Here is a 23,109-nt window from a genome sequence, read left to right on the forward strand (position 1 = left end):
ACATTCTGAAAGGGCCTTCATCAGAGAAAATAACTTTACCCCAGTCCTCTGTAGTCCAAACCCTGCACTTCCTCCAGAATGTCATGGTCATTGATGTTTTCCTTGGAACAAAGTGGCTTTTTGATGCCCATGACACAAGACCAACCTCAATAAGCCTTAGCCCTCACTGTTCATGGAGAAACACTGACATCTGCTTGCTGCCATTCTTGAGCAAGCTCTGCAATGGTGTTGAACTGATCCTGTAGCTAAATCCTCTTTTGGACACAGTCTTGGTACTTAATGGACTTTCTTTGGCGCATTCTTCAAATAGATGTGCTGAAAAACTAGGCTTATACACGAGTATATATGGTAGTTAAAATGACGAGTGGCTTGGCTTCACAGGAATACCAGTATGTCAACTTTTGGAGCTTTATCAGGCCTCGGCTATAAGGCCATGTGCACACGTTAAGTATTTTTCGCGTTTTTTTCGCGTTTTTTCGCTATAAAAACGTGATAAAAACGCGAAAAAAATGCTTACATATGCCTCCCATTATTTTAAGTGTATTCCGCATTTTTTGTGCAAATGTAGCCTTTTTTTCCGCGAAAAAATCGCATCGCGGAAAAAAAAGCAACAAGTTCATTAAAATGCGGAATTGCAGGGGATTCCGCACACCTAGGGGTCCATTGATCTGCTTACTTCCCGCACGGGGCTGTGCACACCATGCGAGAAGTAAGCAGATTATGTGCGGTTGGTACCCAGGGTGGAGGAGAGGAGACTCTCCTCCACGCACTGGGCACCATATAAGTGGTCAAAAAATAAGAATTAAAATAAAAAATAGCGATATACTCACCCTCGATGTCTTCCCGCCTCCACTGCATGCTGCCGCTTCGGTTCCTGTAGCTGATGTGCGGCGAAGGACCTTGCCGATGACACTGTCCTGTGATTGGTCGTGAGCGGTCATGTGACCGCTCACGTGACCGTGCCGTCACGGAAGGTCCTGCACGCACACAACAGCTATAGGAAGACGAACGGACGCCGCTGATGAGATGTCTGGGTGAGTATAAGCATTTTTTTATTTTTTTTATTATTTTTAAACATTCTCTCTTTTACTATAGATGCTGCATCTATAGTAAAAAGTTGGTCACACTTGTCAAACAGTATGTTTGACAAGTGTGACCAACTTGTCAGTCAGTTTTCCAAGCGATGCTACAGATCGCTTGGAAAACTTTAGCATTCTGCAAGCTAATTACGCTTGCAGAATGCTAAAAAAACGCGAAAAAAACGGAAAAAAAACGCAAAAAAAAAAATGCGGATTTCTTGCAGAAAATTTCCGGTTTTCTTCAGGAAATTTCTGCAAGAAATCCGCAACGTGTGCACATACCCTAATGACAACCCATCGGCACCCCGCGACTGTGACTCAGGATGGCTGATGGACAACAAGAATGTAAACTTGGACTGCGATCCTTAAAATGCTGCTGTCAGAGATTTACAACAGCATTTAAGGGTTTAACATCCAACTGCTGGTAGTTCATTTTTTTTTCGGTTTATCTTTAGGTTTCTGCATTTAGTGCAGGTAAGGCTACGTTCACATTTGCGTTGTTGTGTGCTGCGTCGGCACAACGCACGCAAAAACGCATGCAAAACGCAGCATTTTGTGACGCATGCGTTCATTTTTATAGCGCCAAAAAAATGCAACATGCTGCGTCCTCTGCGCCCTGACGCTTGCGCCAAAAAACCGCATGCGTCACAAAACGCAACACAACACATGTCCATGCGCCCCCATGTTAAATATAGGGGCGCATGACGCATGCGGCGACGCTGCAGCGCCCGACGCTGCGGCACACAACGCAAATGTGAACATAGCCTAAGGGTGTGGCCTCTCTTCCTTCCATTTACCGACATGTCATTTGCTGTGTGTCCATGTTCGGGATCCGATCCTGCTCAGCTCTTATTCACAGAGACATAACTATAACACATGGCAAGTTTTTAAAACTAGAAGTTAAGACCATCCCGAATTTGGGACCCTTTGATGTTAATGGGATGGCTTTTTCATTTTTTTAAAATAAAAAACAGTGTTTACCAAGTACCCACTGTTATTTTTATGCACTATTGCTTTTATTATTTACTTACAGATGGGTATATGTTTATCTTGCTTCTGGTGTTAAAGGCAGATGGTGGCTGAGTAAGGCTTCTTTCACACTAGCGTCGGCACGGGGCCGTCGCTGTGCGTCGGCCCGACGTGCCGACGCGCGTTGTGAAAGTGATGCCCGACGTGGGCAGCGGAAGCAGTCTTACGACGCTTCCGCTGCCCCATTGTAAGGTCCAGGGAGGAGGGGGCGGAGTTTCGGCTGCGCATGCGCGGTCGAAAATGGCAGACACGACGTGCAAGAAACGTTACATGAAACTTTTTTTGTGCCGACGGTCCGCCAAAACACGACACGACGGTTGCGACGTGTGGCCATACGTCGCTAATGTAAATCTATGGGGAAAAAATGGATCCTGCGGACAACTTTGCAGGATGCGTTTTTTCTCCTAAACGACGCATTGCGACGTACAGCTAATATCGCTAGTGTGAAAGTAACCTAACACAGCTAGCATAGCATCTTTCAGGGCTTAGCTCCTGCATCGACTCTATACATCCCGACACCCAACTTACGCTATACATATACGTCAGATATTGGGAAGGGGTTAAATGCACTTTCAGGTAACTCAAACTCATTTGATACTAAATTACATAATATGCTAATTATGCATTTTTTACCTCCATCATCCCCCCTCAACTCCCAACAAAAGAAAAAACAAAAAATAATCACTTCTACTCAATGTTTCCTTTCCTTTACTGTCCCACTGCTTGCTGTCAATTGTAATCCATCTCTACAGCAGAGGCACAGAGAAAATCTACAGGAAGCAAATCCTCAGGGCTGTGAAATCATGTATGTATAGTGTCCTGAAGGAGGCGGTGTGACTGAAAAGCGTTGCCAATAAACCAGAATTCTATATTCGATCGTGGGTTTCATCTTTCCAGTAAGCGCAAAATACCTCCAAAGCCCTGACAATTTATTTCCTGACACAACTGTATGGAACCGGCAGCATCTGGACTGTAAGTTATTTTAGTGGTGGTTTCACACACAACCCAATATGGTGAGCACTTTTACCTCTTTCTTCCTCTGTGCTACTTGAATAAGACCCTATTACGCTTTTGCATTTTATCTAAAAATAAGACAAAAAACAAAGACAAACTGCATACAGGCGTAACAGAGTTCAGTTGAAGACAGGCAAGACATTCAGCAATGGCAAAATCAGTGAATACTGAGAAGTGAGAGAAAACAAATTGGCATTACACAATATAACTGAGGCCGCTTTCACACTTCCTCATATTTCCGGTACCGGAAAAAACAGTAACGTCAGATGTCAGTGTCTGTGTAATTCTTGCGGCACACGTGTGGCAACCATGTGCCACATCAGTACCATACGGACGGGTGCCAGGGAAGAAGCGCTACAGTAAGCGCTGTTCCCCGGCGCCGGGTGCTGAGGACAGTTCTCATAATTTCCCCCTGCTCTGCTAGCAATCAGTGCAAGCAGGGGAAAATGATGAGTTATATTCTAGTGAGAATAATGACTGCAGGCGGCGGATGATGGGACTATTACTCCCATCAGCCTACCCCTGACGCCGCTAATATCAGTAACAGCAGGAGCGGCTGATGGAAGTATTCCTCACCCGCCACCTGTACTATAAATAATCAAAAAACGGGCTTGGGTTCCCCTTTATTTTTTATAACCAGCCAGGCAAAACTCACAGCTGGGGCTGCAACCCTCAGCTGTCAATTTCATCATGGCTGGTTATCAAGAATAGAGGTGTCCCCATGCAGTTTTTAAATAATTTAAAAATGGTGTGAGGTCCCCCCCCATTTTTGACAACCGGCCTTGCTAAAGCTGACAGCTGGGGGCTGGCATTCTCAGGCTGGTAAGGGGCCATTGACATAGCCCCCCCAGCCTTAAAATAACAGCCCGCAGATGCCCAAAAAAGGCGCATCTATTAGATGCACCAATTCTGGCTCTTTGCCTGGCTCTTCCCACTTGTCCTGTAGCGATTGCGAGTGGGGTTCATATTTGTGGGGTTGATGTCACCTTTATATTGTCAGGTGACATCAAGCCCACGGCTTAGTAATGAAGAGACGTCTATAAAACACCTATCCATTACTAATCCTATAGCTATATGGTAAATAAACACACAGCCAGAATAAAGTCTTTTATTAGAAAGAAAAAAACAAAACACAGTTTTGAACCTGGATGGTGCCAAGATGCGACCGTCTAGACCGAGAACCACCGTGAAAAATTCTCACCGTGATCTGCTGTGAAGACACTGAGCTTGAACTGCAGTGACCTAATCACTGGCTTTTTCCCATGGTGATGCTTCCCACGATGTTGTTGAGGGCCTTTTGTGACCTCATTGTTAAATGACCTAGGTATAGGTCTACGCCTATCCTCATCCTCTTTCCTTTCTATTTTGGCTAACAACGCTATTGATGCTGGCAGCAATGACAGTAAATCAACAAATTCATTGTGCCAGATCTTTTCCTTTATAGAAATTAAGTGATAACCTAGCGGGGAAACCGCACAGGTTATGACTTCTTTATAGCACACCTCCCCCACCCCTTTAAAACCTGAGGCTATAGGCATCACTATTGAGTCACGCTCCCCCGCCGATCCTTCCAGGCACTCATGAAGGTGCTTCCAAACCTCCGCCACATCTGGGGCTTGAGAAGATTGACTGACAGAAGCCAGCTGGTCTGATTGGGAGGGGGTGGGTGGTTTAGCATACCTTTTAAGAACATTAACAATCTAAATAACTGTGATAAGGCAGTGGGGAGTTGGTTATGCAAGGAGTTGTACTCGCCACTCGATTTCTCTTATTGTGTTCATTTCGGCCCGAAAGGCTGACTCATGTCCAGACCTCCAGCATGCATGCCTTCTGACCCAGGACCAGCAAGAGTCGGTGGTTAACCAATCCCTGACTGGCACGCTAACCTCTGTTTTACGTCTTCGCCCTGTTCTCCTGGTCCTCCTCAAAGGTGAAGGAGAAAAGATCTTCCTTTTCTTCAAGCGAGCACCACTACACATGTCTGCGCCTCCAGATGACGTCATCTAACCTTCTTTGGCTCCGGCCGAGTCATTGCTCCCTGCTTCCTGGTCACCGCTCATTCACGCTCCAACGGACCGACAGCATCTCACGGCAGGGACTCCAGACATCTCTGTAGGCCCGCCATAGCTCCATCTTCTTCCTCAGCTCATCCAGGAGGGCGTCCATCATGGAAACGTACAGCAGTTCCCCAAGAAAAACTCCAGACATCGGATGTGGGCTTCCAGCGCTCCCCTTTTTTAACCCCCGCTCCGTCTATTTACAAACACCTACATCCAATCAGGGGGTGTACACAGGGAAGAAAACTTAACCTTCTCCTGCTATGGCCCCCTGACTAGCTGGGTATATCATCTAATCACCTGTTGGGCACTCTTGTAGGTGTCTTAGCAGAATTGGTGAGAAAGATACTTTCCCACCATTTAACCCCTTCAGGAGAAGGACACCTAGTCAAGGAGGTAATGCCAGGTGTTCCCCTCCTGAAGGTCCAGGAATGGATGGCAAGTTACAGAGCACAGACATTTCACCTGCTACACAAATATAGTATTTATGTATTGCTATATCCTGATGGCCCATACAGACCCAGAGGCCATTGTCAGACCTCTGGAGCCATTTGCACACTCATGCTCAGTAATCAATAAAAAGGTGCCCTTATCATAAGAAGGTCTTGGATAGCACTTCAATACAATAGATACATCACCTTCCAATGCCCCCACAAGAAGCTGGGCGAAACACTCAATGGGTAGAGAGATGCAGTTCCTAACACATTGCTGTAGAGAAAGATTTATTTTATAACGTATTACTACCCATATATGAATATTATTATACTGCACCTACATTGTACTTGGAACTTTGGTAGACTTAAATAATGGTGGTAAATTTAATTTAATTTATTTAGTTTACTGGTACCTTCATTCAGCTATATTATGTCACGCTTGTCTGATCAGGCTTAGTCCATGTCACTTTCTGATGAAACACCTATTTTTAATGTTTTTTTTATTCAACACAATTATATAAGGATCTTTGAGTTCACTTCTTTGATTCTGTGGCATTTTTTATATCTCCTTCGACTATGAACCTCAAGATCATGCTGCGAGAGGCGATGGGCTAACAGAGGGAGTACTCATCCTCTGTCACACTTCAGATGCTATTGTCATTATTGACTGCGGAATCTGAGGTGTACAGCTGCTGGGATCAGAACTAGTTATGGCCATGGCAACTGCAATAAGAGCTTCTAGTGAAGATGGAACGGGCACCATCCCAATCATGTATGGGCACTTCATGATGCAGCAAGATATCTGCCACCAGAAACATCACGTGTTAAGGGTTTTCCAATAAAAGGTGTTGGAAAACCCAACTGAAAACATTGCGGAAAATGGTACCAAACGTCTCAATCCAGCCTTAGGGAATTCTTACCACATCAAGATCTTTTCATACATCCTTATTAGATATACAATATTGCTGGCAATGCCTATTAAGAAGTGAAGACCAGAGCATGGAGGACAAAGCCAGAATATTCAAGTCAACATTTAATTGTATGCAGTTTCCAGGAGTGAACAGGAGGCGCCGCACTCTGCAGGGCAAGGATGAAATACATTCAGTGTAATTCGAGCAACATGTACATTAATATCTGTTCCAATAATGGCGAATGCGGATTGAATTGTGAAGTAAAAACATTTTTTTGCCATCACATTAGCTGCAAACAATACAAAGTGCATAGCAAAAATATATTCTCAGAATGAATTGCACCACATTAAGCTTTAAAATGTCTTCAGAAAAAATACATTTGCTCAAAAACAGAAATATTTCCTGTGTACTTTGGGCAGTAGTTATATATTAGTGGGAATTGTGCTTCCGCGTCCTCAGAAAACTGGTGCTGACTTTTCCTGGCTGCAAAAGTACAAAAACAAAAAGTATTAGACACAATGTACAATAACTCCAGGCACCAATAAAAGTAAGTGACCCAATTCTAAAAAAGGAAAAAAACAGAAACTTCTCTCTTGTAAGAGTTATAAGAGTGGAATAAAACCTTTTTTTCTTAATTTCACCCCTCCATAGTGGTTATATTTAGATAAGTGAAAGTGGGTGTTTAACCCTGGAGGGGTGCACTTCTTGTCCCTGTAGGGAACTGCCATCTGACAACTTTGGTAAAGTCCAAGTGGGTGTCAACTCTTTAGGTGACATACTTTGTTGTAAAGATATTAGCAATCAGAGGTCAAATAAAAAAAAAGTTTCATATCGCTCCGCAGCCAATATTACATTGTGTGTCTAGTTCACCGTGAAAAATTTGGTGAAATTTTAAAGAGAACCTATTTACAAAATGGACTGAAGGTCAATTTTCACTGACCATCCTGCAGCACAATCCGTGCCACCGATCGGTAAACTTACATCAGTCAGCAGTTGTTTAAATGCCTGTTTACACTGGCAGACCAAATGAAATGAGGCACACTGTGTGATCTATACTGTACTGTTTAAACAGGAGGAGGTGCCACCGAGAACGATGATTCACTCAACCATTACACCTGATGAATGAGTATTTTTCTCCTTCCAGTATATGGCCGCGGCTCACTACACCCAGAAGTGTAGACCAGAATGTTCATGTACCTACATTGAGTGTGACCTGCACTGATTCTGAGGGTGTCGCTGGGCTCTTCCAGCATCAGTGCGCAGGCGCAGTAACAAGGATTTGTGTTTACAGATCTCTCCCTGTACCCTTATTTGCATATGGATTAAAAGTAAATTTTTCAGTAAAATGTATGTTACTGGTATGATTCTTATAAGTGCTGTGTTCCCTATACAGTATAAACATTTAAGCAGCTGAAATTGCGGTTTTGGGTGTGATTGTGCCCCTTTACGGCCCCCATAAACTTAGTATAAAAGTTGTTCAAATCTACTGACGTTGGTGGGATCTGACGACCATATATCGAGAGCAAGAAAAAAAAGGATAGGGACATTGAAATTTCAACACCTCAACCTTCTGTTTTCAGGAAAGTTTACAAGCTATTAGAGATATCTGGTAGTGGCATTCTTCTCTCTCCCCATTGACAACACATGAATGTTAGAAACTGCTTCTGTGTATGGTGGAGTTGGGAGAGATGGCTGCCATTGCTCTGACAGTAATATGTGTAGCCAGACTGAGTAAATCACTAAGACAGTGGATGACAGCAGCCAATTGTGCTTCCAACCCCAGAGTCATGCATGAGGGTACAGCCATGTAGAAGCGCTGCATGCCATCTATAATGGAGCTCACAAGTTATAGCATTGAGCGCTGTGCCACTGCTGCAAAGCACACATCATACACTTTACGAGTTTGCGTTTTTACATAATGAAAAGCAATAGATATAAAGCGCCACTAAAGCAGACTTGCACTTTTCACATCTCCAGCTGTTATCAGACCATAGCAGTGATTACAAATTCACTGGTGCCCATGGAGGCAGTGGGGTCTTGTGGACCCCATTTTTCTATAACGTTCTTACCTTCATTAACGAAGAAGTCAGCCATATAAAAAGCCACGTGCACGGCTTCTGCAACATGGGAAATATCGGAAGTTTTTTTCCATTCAAATGGATTTTTTTCTGGATGCCACTGGACGCCATAAATAGGATAATGATACGCTGCAAAACACAACGTGGCAAAACTCAGGAGCGAGTTCAATAGGGTAATCAAATACAGGACTTGGCACTTGTGAAATATGTCAGAATTTTCATACAATCCAATCCATAATGTTTTGGTCATCATCTTTGTCCTTCTTCAGATTAACAAAGAATTTGTGCTATAAAGTGTAATGGTGTAAAAAGAAGGAGAATGTCCGACTTCAGGGAATGGCGCTTATACACGTCTATGGACCAATATCCTCTGGTTTTCATACAGAGGTTTTTTCTTTTAGATTTATACAAAATCTGAGTTACTAAAAAGAATACCCCCATAGTATAGACTCTGTGCACATATCACATACAAAGGACATTTCTAGAGGAGACATCAATTACTACCTTCAAATGTGGAGATAAATTCCAGAACACCGTCAGAGTTAGTGGACAGGATGTTGTAGAATTTGTGTAGCTTCTCATTAGCTGTAAAGTTCTGTAAAAACGCAGAAACCAAAATAATGTTAGAATACATGAAGGGTACAAGAATAAGGGGTTTAGTGAATATTAGCCATTGCCTATAGAAACCAGGCAGATTTGAGCCATCCGATACGGGTAACAACCTCACGTCGTATTCTGATCGATGTGCACACAGTTATTAGAAAGTCTTGGAAGCGGAAACTAAAAGGGGTTTACTTATCACAATGTTACATGACAAATAGGAAAGGCCATAGGAGAATTATTATCGAGAGTCCCAAGGATGGGCCGATGTTAGGGCAGGTGCAGGTGACTGTATTCTCTCATTTGAAAGAATCAGGTAAATTATGCAAATCACACTCTGATCACTTTGATTAGAGTGTGATTATATTGTGCTCCGATTCTCTTAGTTTACCTCAGACATCGGACTGCAGTCAGATGTCATCCAAGTGCAGTCCGATAGTTTCCAGATTCATTGACTTGTATCGTGTGATCTGAATATCTGATCAAAACTCGGAAATACGGAACTTTTTTCCCTCGAACCGACTTGGCATGTGAACAGCCCCATACAATAACATTGATTGGAGTGTGAGCCGGTGTTTTGTTGGCTCGCACTCGGACCAAAAATACGGTCGTCAGCACCTGCCCTTAGTCCAAGTCATAGATGACTATTGGGAGTGCAGGAAAAAAAAAAAACAATGAAGGTGAGAAAAGACGTCCCCATTGTTCTTGCGATCATAGGGGTCCCAAAGGTGGGTTACCAACAAATAATAAAATTATGGCAAATCCTAATGATATGCCATTAATTTGTGATATGAGGAAACCCCTTTAAATGTAATGCTGTAGGAAAAAAAAACGAAAAAAAAACACTTATGCCTACTGCAGGGCCTGAGCTGCTGAAGTCATTGCATCTCTGGGTAGAAGTATAACAGTGAATCAGCTTTTTGCAAGAACGTGCATTTAAAGCTCCATTCCAGGGTTTGTTTTCATTTCAGCGCTGGAGCGGTGCCACTAATGAAAGTTTCCTGATCTTAGTCTTATACTTACCAGCTGCCGTCTTCAGCTGTTCCTGGCGCCGCTCCGGAAATCAGAGTAATGGTCACAAGTTCTCACAGTAATTCTATGACAGCCTCATTGTGGGTCTCATAGATTTACATTGTGGAGTGACTTCCGAATTGCCCAAACACTGGAGAGATCTGGTAGGTCACAAACTGCTGTAAATGGACTGGAGCGGCGCTGAGAACAGAAGACGACAGCAGCTGGTGAGAACAACAATAGGGGTAGGAACACCACAAATTTCTGAAATGAGAAAAAGGGTCTGCTTTTCCTCTGTGCTCCTCTTTGCCATGGGCGGCGCGGTATTTCATCTCAGCACCCTATCACATTTTTAAGGGGGACCCGGATATAACTGTTATCCGGTGTTCAAAGTACAGGCGCTCTGTGCAACGCGGTTTGGTCAAACATTTATGTGCACCTTCCCACCTATTTGTTTTCCTCCCAACCTCCACCCTTCTCCGGCTCCATCAACCCAGAGCTGTCAAAGAAAAGGAAGGGAGGAAAGCGATGAAAACAAGCAGGTGGGAGGCTGCACTTAAATGTTTGGCCCCGCCACAGTGCACCGAGCGCCTGCACTTGGTGTGAATGGTCGTTATGTGCTAACAGACTCTGAAAAAGTAGAGAAGCCGTTCAGACAACATGCAGCCAAGAATGGAGCCATTTAGTACAATAAAAAAATTATAATCATTTATATCCTACTGATAGGTCATAAAAAACATTATGGTAAGAAAATCTCAAACATATTCCGCCATTCCTTCTTTTCTTGGTAAATACCGGTATCTGCTTTTGATTACAGATTTCTGGACAACTAAAAGCTAAGAACAAGAAATGATCAGGGCAAGCTTAACGAGTCATTATCTGGATAGAATGATATCTGTACCTGGATGGAGAGGCTCCAGGAGTGGAAGTTTGCCGTAATAAACATGGTGGAGAGGGCTTTATATAACGTACGTGGAATGTTCCGGAATAATTTGCTACTTAATACATCTAGAAAAGAAAAAAAAAGGTTTAGGGTACAGAAATGTAATTTCCTTCCATTTTCATCTAAAATGCATGAAAAGCGAACCAGTTAAGTCTCCCATTACACCCTACCTGAAGGCAGCGTAGGAAATACAGGTGCAGCTTCAGCTATAGGTACACGGGAACATACCCGTGGCAGCCACGAACTGGCGCACATTTCACTTACAATTTATGCTCGTTTTCTGGCAAATTCTAGTAAATTTGTCACACTGCAATTAGCCCAATTTTTAAAAACAGCAAGATTTTTACACAAGCACCCCTTACACCAAATGTTGAGACTTTTTGGCATAGAGGAATAATAAATTCTCCCCTATGTCTCGCTCATATGTTGCTCCCATCATGGGCAGCGTACAGGACACCAGACTGATCAGTATTTGTTAGCACTAATAAATTATATAAAACCCCAGACATTGCCTTTTTTACCAAAAGAAATTTGGCCACTATTTTGATTTGAAAAGTCACATAATATGTTGCATGTTTGGCATTTTCACAAGTTTCTCCCAGTTATATGGAAGGGAGTGGAGCCTGGGAGGGACGAGGGAGCGACGCCACAGCTTGTCCAATTCATGGCGAGCAGTGCTATTCCGTATAACGCTTGATGAGGAGGCGTGATGGAGTCAGATGCTCCCGATTCATTACTTTCACGCATCAGGTTTTTGCCGTCAGGCACAATCCGGTGAATTTAAAAAAAAAAGACAAGAAGATGACGTGATTGGATGAAGATGGGAGGCACCGGACCTGGACTACGACGCCCATCAGACCGGCCGGCAGCGGGACCGCCCCCCCCAGGTGAGTATAATCTACCTTTTTTTTCTTACCTTTCATGTTACATCGGGGGGCTTATCTACAGCATTACAGAATGCTGGAGATAAGCCCCTGATGCCGGTGGGCTTAGTTTACAGGCCATTTTTAGGGGTGACAGATTCCCTTTAAAGGAAATCAGTCAGCAGGTTTTTGCTCCCTCATCCGAAAGCAGCCTAATGCAGGCAAAGAGAAGTCGGATCAAACAATGCATTAGTTTACCGGGTGCAGCAGTTCTGACACAGTGTTTAGATTTGGCCATACAGCTAACTCTGCCCACACCAGGCCCAGCGCTACTCAGCCCTTATCCACATGCATGTCACTTGACAAACGGTAAAGTTTTTAATATTAGAGTTAGGACTGTCCCAATTGTGGCCACCGTGGAGTGGTGGGATGGCGTTCACAGTTTTGTGATAAAAAAAATATGTTAACTAAGTACCATATATTATTTTCAAGCACTATGCTGCTTATTTATTTGCTGCAGGGTATTTAATCAGTATGTCTGTCTTTGTTTTATTTTTTTCAGTTCAGTGGCCAGTGTGAACGTACGCTTACATGCTGCATGCACACCAGTTTACATCCCAGTTCTTACCTTTGGGTTTTTTGTATATACAATGACCAAAGACTGTGAGTTACCCATCACAGGAGGGGGAGTGTTAGAGTAGCATGCATATGCTGCTGTGTCCCAGCAATGATAAGCTCCTGGTGCTAAAACAATCATTGCAAGCACACAAAAGCATGGAGCTTCAGAAGAGAGGCATCCCTGGAATCTGTGTTTTAAGCCCTACAAGCATGCTGACTTCCGATTACATGGCAAAAACCTGCTGACAGATTCCCTTAATCACAGACTGATATTCATATAATTTGGATTACTGAACTGTGAATATCGATCCTTCAACTTACAATGCTCTTAACAGGGTTGTTCAGTGACACTCACTTACACAGGTGAATGGCACTGATAATACCTGTCAGGATGCGTTTTTCCCATCCTAATCAATAGCACAGGCAGGGCTGTGGAGTCGGAATCGTGGAGTCGGAATCCGGGTCCATTTTGGTGGAGTCTGAGTTCGGTATAAGTCGGTATAAAATGGACTGACACCGACTCCTAAAATATATAATAAATTGGGTACAGTAGTACAGTGCAGGATGTGCTGTAAGTGTTTTCATGAGAATTTGGGAATGTGATGAATCTGTGCTGCACTTCATGCACATGCTCAGTAGTGACAAGTACTGTGGGGTCGGAGTCATGAGTCAGGGAAATGGAGTAGTCGGCATTAGTGGTATGGCTTCCCAACTATACAGCCCTGAGCTCAGGTACAAAATACTTGTCGAACACGCACAATTTTTGGCAAGTATCTGCTGATACAACATCATTACTGCCACTTACCTCCAGTGAAAAAAGTGATGGACTTATAAATGTAGAATGGCTTTTCCTAGGCTTCTAAAACCACATTCAATTTACAAACTCAGTAAACAGACAGTGACAATTGGTGAGGCATATGACTGACAGGAGGATTCAGCCAACCAGAAAAACCCTGTGAATTAAGGGCAAATTGTGGAGAATCGATGGGGCCGTATCACTGAGGCATTGTACAGATGAATACTGTGCTCCATCTCCTGTACTGCTCTCTACACGAGGCTTTGAAGATCTTTATGGATAGGGGACAACTTCCAAACTCTGTACAATCCCTTTAATAAGCCAGTGTACGCATAAGCTACGACGTATAGCACATACTACACAATGTACTTACTCTCAGTGAAGTTTAGAGGCAACGAGATGTCTTCTGTCTGGGTCAGTGTTAGTAACAGTTCTCCACTTGTCAGTACAGTCAATTGCTCAAATCCTAAACAGGTCCCCCAGATAGGAAAGTAATCACCTTTGTCATTAGCCTGAGAGACAGAAAAATTCCCAGAATTAGAACAGAAGCAAATAAATTACTGTACAAGTCATGATCCATTCACACCACAGTCCTCCACAATCTTCACTGAATCAAAAGCCGTCAGAGAAGGTTGAGGTAAGAGGTCTGTGTAGAGTAGTTACGTACAGTAGTGTCCAAAAACAGGAGTTCATCACAAAATCTTTACACCAGTTATTATTTCCAGCATTGGGAACATTGCACGCTGTTTTCTAATTCAAAACATGAAGAGAAATGTAGATTTTTTTTATTACTTTACAGAAAGTAACAAAAAATGAACACTGAGCTTTCTAAAAAAAATAGCTGTGTCTGCATTTGTCTTGACGATTTATCATTCCTGTCAATCACTAACCTGATATTTAGTTGTATACTCAGTTTTTTAGAACTGCTTCACATCAATGTTGCCTAGAGTCATCTAACTTCTGGCCCCTGTCACCTGTTATTCCAGCCCAGGATGCTTGGACTACATCCCACTATTTTTTGGTATTTGTTGGTTTTGCCTCAGAAATGGTATTTTTAATGTCACCCCACAAGTGTTCTATCGGATTAAGGTTCGGGGATTGGGCTGGCCACTCCATAACCTCAATTTTGTTGGACTGGAACCAAGATTTTGCTCGTTTACTGGTGTGTTTAGGGTCGTTGTCTTGTTGAAACACCTATTTCAAGGGCATATTCAGCTCAAGGCAACATGACCTCTTCAAGTAATTTAATATATGCAAACTGGTCCATGATCTCTGGTACCATAGTAAGAGAAACACGTCCTATATAAACCCAAACAGACTATCAAGCATGATTCATCTTTCCAGAGAATGTGCTTTTACTGCTTCAAAGTCCCAAACCGAACAGCTACATAAGACACTAGGTACTCCACAAGTTCCTCTCTTATTTGTGGGATGACTAGGCCAGCTTCATGCATCCTAGTTTCTTGTCCTGGTGCAGGTTTTCTGAGCAGACCTCGAAAAACTGACAGATCTACATGAGTATGAGGAGTTCAGCTCAGAAGACCTGAAGCTGGTACGGTCATAACGCTTCGTACACTGACTATGAAACTCTGACATGTGAAGCCAGCCTTAGGCTACCAAAATACTTGGGCCACCAAACTAAATTGTAGATCTGTTTTCTTTTTACAGAATTTTTTTTTCAGTTGTATTCAGAGTAAATCTTCTTCAAGGAGTAAAAAAAGAAATTGTAGTGGTTCGGGTGGTTTTTTTTTTTTCTATTTTTTTAACTCGCCATGAGAGTTTAGTTACTGGGGAAAGCCCAACAGCTCTGCCGTGCTAGAGGAGATGGAAGGATCGGGGACCCTGCCATCATGTCATTGTTGGGTCCATTAGATGTGGTTGTATTCTCTATTCAGTGGGTAACAATTGCTGAGTCCATACATTGGATATGAACAACGTCTCCTTTGCTGGGATCCAACCACTGGAACCCCACCAATCCTGAGAACTGGGGCTTCTGTGAATGGAGCGGTGGTCATCAAGTCCATTCCCACAATTTTTATTTTTATATGGTCCCTACAGGGCTATGTGTTTAGTTTATACTGCCATATTTATGTTGTATGCTGCATAACTATCTTTTATAGTCATCACGTAGATTCATAAAAAATAAAAATTACGTAATATTATCTTTAGTACATAATATCTTTACTAATATCGACGTCACCATGTAACTTCCCTATTTCCCAGAATTTCGTTATGCTTTTTTATAAGTGAATCGTTTTGTGTTGAGCAATATCAGTCGGTGTTTGTAGCTTTGTAGTGGGTATCGCCCTTCCTCTTTTCTGCACATGGAACATTAGGATTTTCCGTCATTTTGTTACAGCGCATTTTTCACTTCTCCAAAGTACAATTGTGGTGTATAATAAACAGCCGCAACCAACGCTTGTGTCTTCACACGGAGATCTCAGACTTGTTGGAGGATTTTTATCCATGAAACACCAATCCATGAAGCTCTGGAATAATTGTTTTTTGCAAAAAATTAGGAATACGATGGTTCAGAGTCCACGCTGCCCAAGGTTCAAAGGTGAAGAATGAATGCAGTTTACGTCAAAGCATTTCAAGATTTTCAAACTTCATCAGGACCAAATAATGATGGAATAGATTTTTTTGTGTATTTTCATCGCTTTCAGATGGAGTTTGAAACTCAGAAGCAAAAATATACTATATTTTATAATGCCCCCATCGATTTAAACCTTGTAAATAAGTATTTTTGCAAATACATTCTGTTGCCATATGTTCTTCTGAGCGGCGCTATTGCTTACAGCTCGGTCCGCATCACGTCAACTGCCGCTGACGTCGCATCAAGTACCAGAATCCTTTGCATCACCCAGGCGTGACCCAGTCACAACACCCCTCTGACTGACTGGGCTGTGGGCGGAGTTTCACCGCACATCATAGCCCAGTATCGGGCATGTGCTTGTGACCAATGAAAGCAGAAGACAGAGGGATTTTTAGGATTGCTACTTCCCATAGGTGGCACTAGAGATCTAGTCCTCTTCCTCTCTGAAGAGACAATTTGCATATTTCCCAGAGAAGCACTGAGGCTTAAAAGTCTCCTCACCTCGACATGTCAGGCTTGACCTGTCACTCTTCACCAGGAGAAACGTTACCCCTTGGATCCTGGTCAGACGCCTCTTACCTTGTTAAACCAGATCTCACACTTTACACTGATGAGAGGCAGTACCAGGAGAGACACAGTATTTGCAAATTCAGATTTTGGCTTTTGTCCTAAGTCGTGTGACAAGGCTCGTTAAAGGGTCGACATTGACTTTTAGGATTGCTACTTCATATAGGTGGCGCTAGAGTGCTAGTCCTCGTCCTCTCTGAAGAGACAATTTGCATGGGCCCCAATTTTTGGAAGATATGCAGGTCTCAGTGGTGGATCCCACATGTATAGTTTAATAGCCATAACACTTTTATTTTGATTGCCTACCAAAGTATGTTTGTGTGTGACAGATAGGACTGGGATTGGGGGGAGATTTTTCTTGCTTTTCTAGTTGTATTGATTAAAAAATAAATGATTAATATTTTTATACAGTACTGTGAAAGTTTAGGCAGGTGAGGAAAAAAACTGCAATAGAATAATTTCAAAAGTAAAAAAGTTTATAAATCTATATTTATGAATCAATAAAGTAAAAAGTACTGTACACACTTATGTAAGTGTATATTTAAGCTACATTAATTTCCCAAAAGGTCATTAAACGATATCTATATATATTCATTTTTTTATGAAACCACAATATTTTATTTCTTAATTTTTGTTTTTCCACCAAAACATTTTAGTCTGTTGGATTTGTACAAATTCTGGGTGACAATAAAGGGAATCTGGCAGTAGGGTCAACCCCAAGCTGTCTACAAGCAGGTCATAAGAAGGTGAATACAATGAAAACTTGATACCTGCGACCCAATGTCTCATTCAAAAAAAATCCACGTTTTTCTTATATATAAATGAGGTGTAATGATCTATTGGCCGGACGAGATCTGCCTCAGAATCTGCCTCCAGAGATTATTGTAAATGAAATGGAAAGTTACCAGTGTGAGACATGGAATGACTGACAGTTATAATCGCACACAGCTCTGCTATGACATCAGCACATAAACCTTAATAGCTCATTTATATAATAAGAAAAATGTGAATTACTCTGGAAAAAGACATAGAAACACAGATATCACGGTATCCTTTATTCAGGCTCCTATGACATACATTCCCATATAGACTGATTAAGTGGGTTTATCCTACTGACAGATTCCCTTTAAAGGTGGACATAGTTCTGAAATCATTCTTCTTGGTATAATTTTTTTACATAACAAATAACTGCCATTTTAACAGGGGTGTGTAGGTTTTTTTTTTTTTTTTTTTTTTATATCTGCTGTATGAGAATCTACCTTGATTAAAAGAATACTGTATATAATATTGAAGTAAAAATAAAATTACCGCTAGCGCTAAATCATAGAAAATCTTGGCGGCTCTCGCATATCCAGAATCTTTAAGGTCAACACCACCCCCAGGAAGAAGAACCCTGGAATATAAAAAAAAAAATCAGATATTCCGATTAGTGTTCGTCACACAGAGTTCCCAAGAGGCAATATATAAAAAAGAAACAAGATAACTAGTCCCTTGTGCAGCCCATAACTGTCATGTCGGACGCTGTTCAGACCAGGTCATCCGACAGACAGCGGTAATTCCGCTTCTGACCACTATTTGCTCATTGGCGTCTGCTAGATTTTATCTAGCTGTTCCGGGGTTAATTTACCTAATCCTTGGATTGGAAGCGGGGCCATGCCCACTGCCTTTAAATAGTTCTCCTGATCTTTGGGTGTCGCCGATTATAGCTTCTGTCTTGTGCGTTGTTATCTCGGTCAGGTGAGGAGAGCTGGTGGTTGGAGATTCGTTGCTGGTGGTGTATTTTCCTTAGTCTTATTTACTCCTTCCTATATTTGTATTTATTTTGCCCTGCACATTTATAGTGTATTCCTGAGTGACTGCGGCGTGGTGTATATTTTCCTTTATCCTTGTCTGTGCTAACTGTGGGTATTGGGGAATAACATCTTCACTGGGTGGCGGGCGGAGGTTTCAGCCTAGGGCTGAGCTCAGGAGACAGGGTGAGGTTCGAGGCCTGGACATGCACACCTTCAGTGTAAACTCCAGGTAGAGGGTCAGTCAGGATTTCCCTAGTCTGAGGGAAACTGCAGGGGCCCGGGTTATTAGCTCTCGCTCACCTAGTCTCTCCCTGACATTATAATCGGCCCAACAACACAAAAAAAAAAAGGGGGTTCTTTTTTTTGTGTTTTGTCATGGATCCCATGACTTCCATAACCCGCCAGTTGGAGGCGCTGTCCCTACAGGTCACGGAGTTAAGGGGGGCAGTACAGCAACAGGGACTAGCAGTGTCTAATGTGCAAGCTGGAGCGACAGGAAGAGTTGCTGAGCCTAAATTTCCTTTGCCTGAAAAATTTGCTGGGGAACGCAGTAAATTTGTTTCTTTTCGTGAAGCTTGCAAACTATATTTCCGTATGCGCCCGATATCTTCAGGTAATGAGGATCAGCGTGTGGGCCTGGTGTTGTCATTGTCGAGTGGGGATCCCCAAGCATGGGCGTTTTCTTTGCCATCTGATTCTGCTGCATTTGACTCTGTGGAGAGATTTTTTTCCTGTCTTGGGAAAATCTACGATGAACCTGACAAAATGGCTTTAGCAGAATCTAAGATAAGCTCTATTCGCCAGGGGGAGCGAGTTGCAGAGGATTACTGTTCTGAATTTCGTCGCTGGGCGATCGATACACAATGGAATGATCCAGCATTGCGGAGTCAGTTTATACATGGGATTTCTGGAAGGGTTAAAAAAGCCCTTCTGATGTACGAGACTCCTGCTTCTCTAGATTCTGCCATGAGTCTGGTTGTCCGCATTGATCGCCGTTTGCGTCAGGGGGAACATGTGACACCGCCTATGGGAGAGGGTTTAGGTTCACGTGAGGTTGCTGCAGGTGAGCCCACGGAGCCTATGCAAATCGCAGGGGTGTCACATGTGAAGCGTCCAGTCCCTGAGCTCAGGAAGCAAGGAGCCTGTTTTTACTGTGGTAAAACGGGTCATTTTATTAACATCTGTCCTCTGCTGCCTAAGAAAAAAGCAACGGCGGAAAACTTCTAAGCTCAGAGGGTGTGGAGGAGACCAGTCTGAGCTTATGTATATCCTCCATGGTGGTTTCTCAGTGCATGCTCCCTGCTAAGGTTTTTGTTGCTGGCAGTGAGCTGCCAATTACTGTTTTTGTGGATAGTGGTTCAGCCACAAATCTCATTGATGAGGAGTTTGCGCGCACAGCAGGTTTTAGGATTGAAAAACTGTCTCATCCTATCCGCGTGGTCACCATCAATGCTGCTCCTCTCTCTCAGGGGGAGATTACTGAATTTGTGGCTGAGGTGAAACTCCACATTGGGGTTCTACATTACGAGCGGGTTACATGTAAGGTGCTCAGGAATCTTCCTGCTCAGGTGGTTTTGGGTTTTCCTTGGTTGTCCATGCACAACCCGGTAATTGACTTGAAAACTCAGGACATAATTCAGTGGAGCGAGTTCTGCCAGGAGAATTGCCTGGCCACATGTGTGGCTGCGGTGACTTCAAGCGTTCCGGAGTCACTTCTGGATTTTGTGGATGTGTTCTCTGAGAAGGGTTGTTCAGAGTTGCCGCCACATCGTCCCTATGACTGTTCTATCAGGTTTAAACCAGGGGCCAAATTGCCTAAAGCAAGGATGTTTAACATCTCTGGTCCGGAGAGACAAGCGTTAAAAGATTACATTGCTGAAAGCTTGAGCAAAGGGCACATCAGGCCGTCATCCTCGCCGGTGGCAGCAGGGTTCTTCTTCGTGAAGAAGAAAGTTGGCGGATTACGCCCGTGTTTGGATTTCAGGGAGTTGAACCAGATTACGGTTCGTGATCCATACCCGATGCCACTGATACCAGATTTGTTCAACCAGGTGGCGGGTGCTAAGTGGTTTACCAAGCTTGACCTCAGGGGGGCGTACAACCTCATAAGAGTCCGTCAAGGTGATGAGTGGAAGACGGCTTTTAATACCCCTGAGGGTCATTTTGAAAATTTGGTGATGCCGTTTGGGTTGACTAACGCACCTGCAGTGTTCCAACATTTCATCAATGATGTGTTCTCGCATGTTTTGGGGAAATTCGTTATCGTGTATCTAGATGACATTCTCATATATTCTTGCGACCGTGATACTCATTTAGATCATGTCAGGCAGGTGTTACAGATTCTCAGAGAGAATAAGCTGTATGCTAAACTTGAAAAATGTGTATTTTCTGTTCAAGAGTTGCCTTTCTTGGGTTATATTGTGTCTGCTTCTGGTTTTAAAATGGACGCCGCTAAGGTGCAGGCGGTGCTGCGTTGGGAACGTGCTGATAACCTGAAAGCACTTCAGCGGTTCCTTGGGTTTTCTAACTACTATAGGAAATTTATCAAGGATTTTTCCATCATTGCTAAACCGCTAACTGACATGACTAAAAAGGGTACCAATTTCTCCATTTGGCCTGAGGCTGCTGTGCGCACATTTGAATTTCTTAAGAACAGTTTTGTTTCAGCCCCCATTCTTGTGCAGCCAGACGTATCAAAACCTTTTGTTGTGGAAGTCGATGCGTCTGAGGTAGGTGTGGGGGCGGTACTATCTCAAGGCTCATCTTTGAGTGGTTTACGTCCGTGCGCCTATTTCTCTAAGAAACTGTCGTCCGCCGAACGTAACTATGATATCGGCAACAGGGAGTTGTTGGCAATTAAGTTGGCCTTTGAGGAATGGCGACACTTCTTGGAGGGGTCGGTACATCAGGTAACTGTTATTACCGATCATAAGAATCTGCTGTATTTGGAGTCTGCCAAGCGTCTGTCTCCCAGGCAGGCTCGCTGGGCATTGTTTTTCACGCGGTTCAATTTTGTGGTCACTTACAGACCTGGGTCTAAAAACACTAAGGCGGATGCTCTGTCCAGGTGTTTTCTGGGGGGAGAGCCTCGGGAAGATCCAGTACCCATCCTCCAAAAGGGTGTTGTGGTTTCGGCTCTCACTACCGAGGTTGAGGCTGAGATTGCCGAGGCTCAGGAGGAGGTACCATCTGAGCTTCCCATCAACAAATCTTTTGTACCGCTTCATCTCCGCCTAAAGGTTTTGGCGGAGCATCATGATGCTGTCGTGGCTGGTCACCCAGGGGTTAGAGGTACCTTGGAGTTGGTGTCACGTCAGTTTTGGTGGCCTAAGATCCGACAGGACGTGGTCTCATACATGTCAGCTTGTACCACGTGCGCTAGGGCTAAGACGCCTCACTTCCGTCCTGTTGGCACACTACTTCCTCTTGAGGTACCTAGTAAGCCATGGACGGAAATCTCCATGGATTTCATCACTGATTTACCCTCATCAGCTGGAAACACGGTCATCTTGGTGATTGTTGATCGGTTTTCTAAAATGTCGCACTTTGTGTCTTTGCCTGCGTTGCCTAACGCTAAGACTCTGGCCCAAGTATTTGTTCAGGAGGTGGTCAGACTTCATGGGGTTCCGTCTGACATCGTGTCTGATAGGGGGTCTCAGTTTGTGGCAAAATTTTGGAGAGCGTTTTGCTCACGGCTGGGAATCAAGTTCTCATTCTTCGGCGTTTCATCCTCAGTCAAATGGTCAGACTGAGCGTATGAACCAAAATTTTGAACAGTACTTACGCTGCTTTGTCTCTGATAACCAGGAGGAGTGGTCTACCTTTCTTCCTTTGGCTGAGTTTGCCATCAATAATTACCACCAGGAGTCGTCTGGGGAGTCTCCGTTTTTTTGTGTTTACGGGCTACATCCTCAATTTTGTACCTTGAGTCAGAGGGGCTCTTCCGGCGTTCCGGAGGAGGACCAGTTAGGAACACAATTGTCACCAGTCTGGAGGAGAGTTAAACAGCGCCTGTTGAGTGTGGGTGCTAGGTACAAACGTGTGGCTGACAGTAGGCGTGTGCCAGGTCCGGACCTGAGTGTGGATGACTGGGTGTGGTTATCCACAAAAAACATAAGACTCAAAATACCATCCCTTAAATTGGGTCCACGGTTTACTGGTCCATTTAGGGTCACCGCCGTCATTAACCCAGTAGCGTACCAAATGGAGCTCCCTACGGTGTATAAGATACACAACGTGTTCCACAGGTTTCTTCTAAAGAAGGTGGTGGGTTCTGTGGACGCGGCGCCTATGCCACCTCCAGTCTTGGTGGATGGTAATTTGGAGTTTGAAGTCTCCAAGGTGGTTGACTCTCGTGTAGTGCGTCGCACTTTACAGTACTTGGTACTTTGGCGTGGTTATGGGCCTGAGGAGAGGTCCTGGGTACCAGCCTCGGACATTCACGCTGACCGGCTGGTCAGGTTGTTTCACCACCGTCATCCGGACAAGCCGGGTCCTATTAGCCGTGAGGGCCCTGGGGTCCCTTGTAGAAGGCGGGGTACTGTCATGTCGGACGCTGTTCAGATCAGGTAGTCCGACAGACAGCGGTAATTCCGCTTTTGACCACTATTTGCTCATTGGCGTCTGCTAGATTTTATCTAGCTGTTCCGGGGTTAATTTACCTAATCCTTGGATTGGAAGCGGGGCCATGCCCACTGCCTTTAAATAGTTCTCCTGATTA

At 43.6% G+C, this 23,109-nt stretch overlaps 1 protein-coding gene across 1 annotated transcript in view; it reads right to left on the reverse strand.

Moving 5' to 3' along the window:
• Positions 1-6,633: 6,633 nt before the first annotated feature.
• GGH (gamma-glutamyl hydrolase) overlaps positions 6,634-23,109 on the reverse strand; it is a 41,442-nt gene continuing 24,966 nt past the window's right edge. The window contains exons 4-9 of the mRNA XM_077270569.1: positions 17,905-17,989; positions 13,807-13,945; positions 11,115-11,221; positions 9,107-9,197; positions 8,594-8,731; positions 6,634-7,007 (exon numbers count right to left, since the gene is read on the reverse strand). Of these exons, the coding sequence (XP_077126684.1) occupies positions 6,889-7,007; positions 8,594-8,731; positions 9,107-9,197; positions 11,115-11,221; positions 13,807-13,945; positions 17,905-17,989 (679 nt within the window). The 3' untranslated portion in view covers positions 6,634-6,888. The remainder of the gene's footprint in view (positions 7,008-8,593; positions 8,732-9,106; positions 9,198-11,114; positions 11,222-13,806; positions 13,946-17,904; positions 17,990-23,109) is intronic.

The sequence above is a fragment of the Ranitomeya variabilis genome, chromosome 6 (assembly GCF_051348905.1).
Source record: "Ranitomeya variabilis isolate aRanVar5 chromosome 6, aRanVar5.hap1, whole genome shotgun sequence".
Classification (NCBI taxonomy): Eukaryota; Metazoa; Chordata; class Amphibia; order Anura; family Dendrobatidae; genus Ranitomeya; species Ranitomeya variabilis.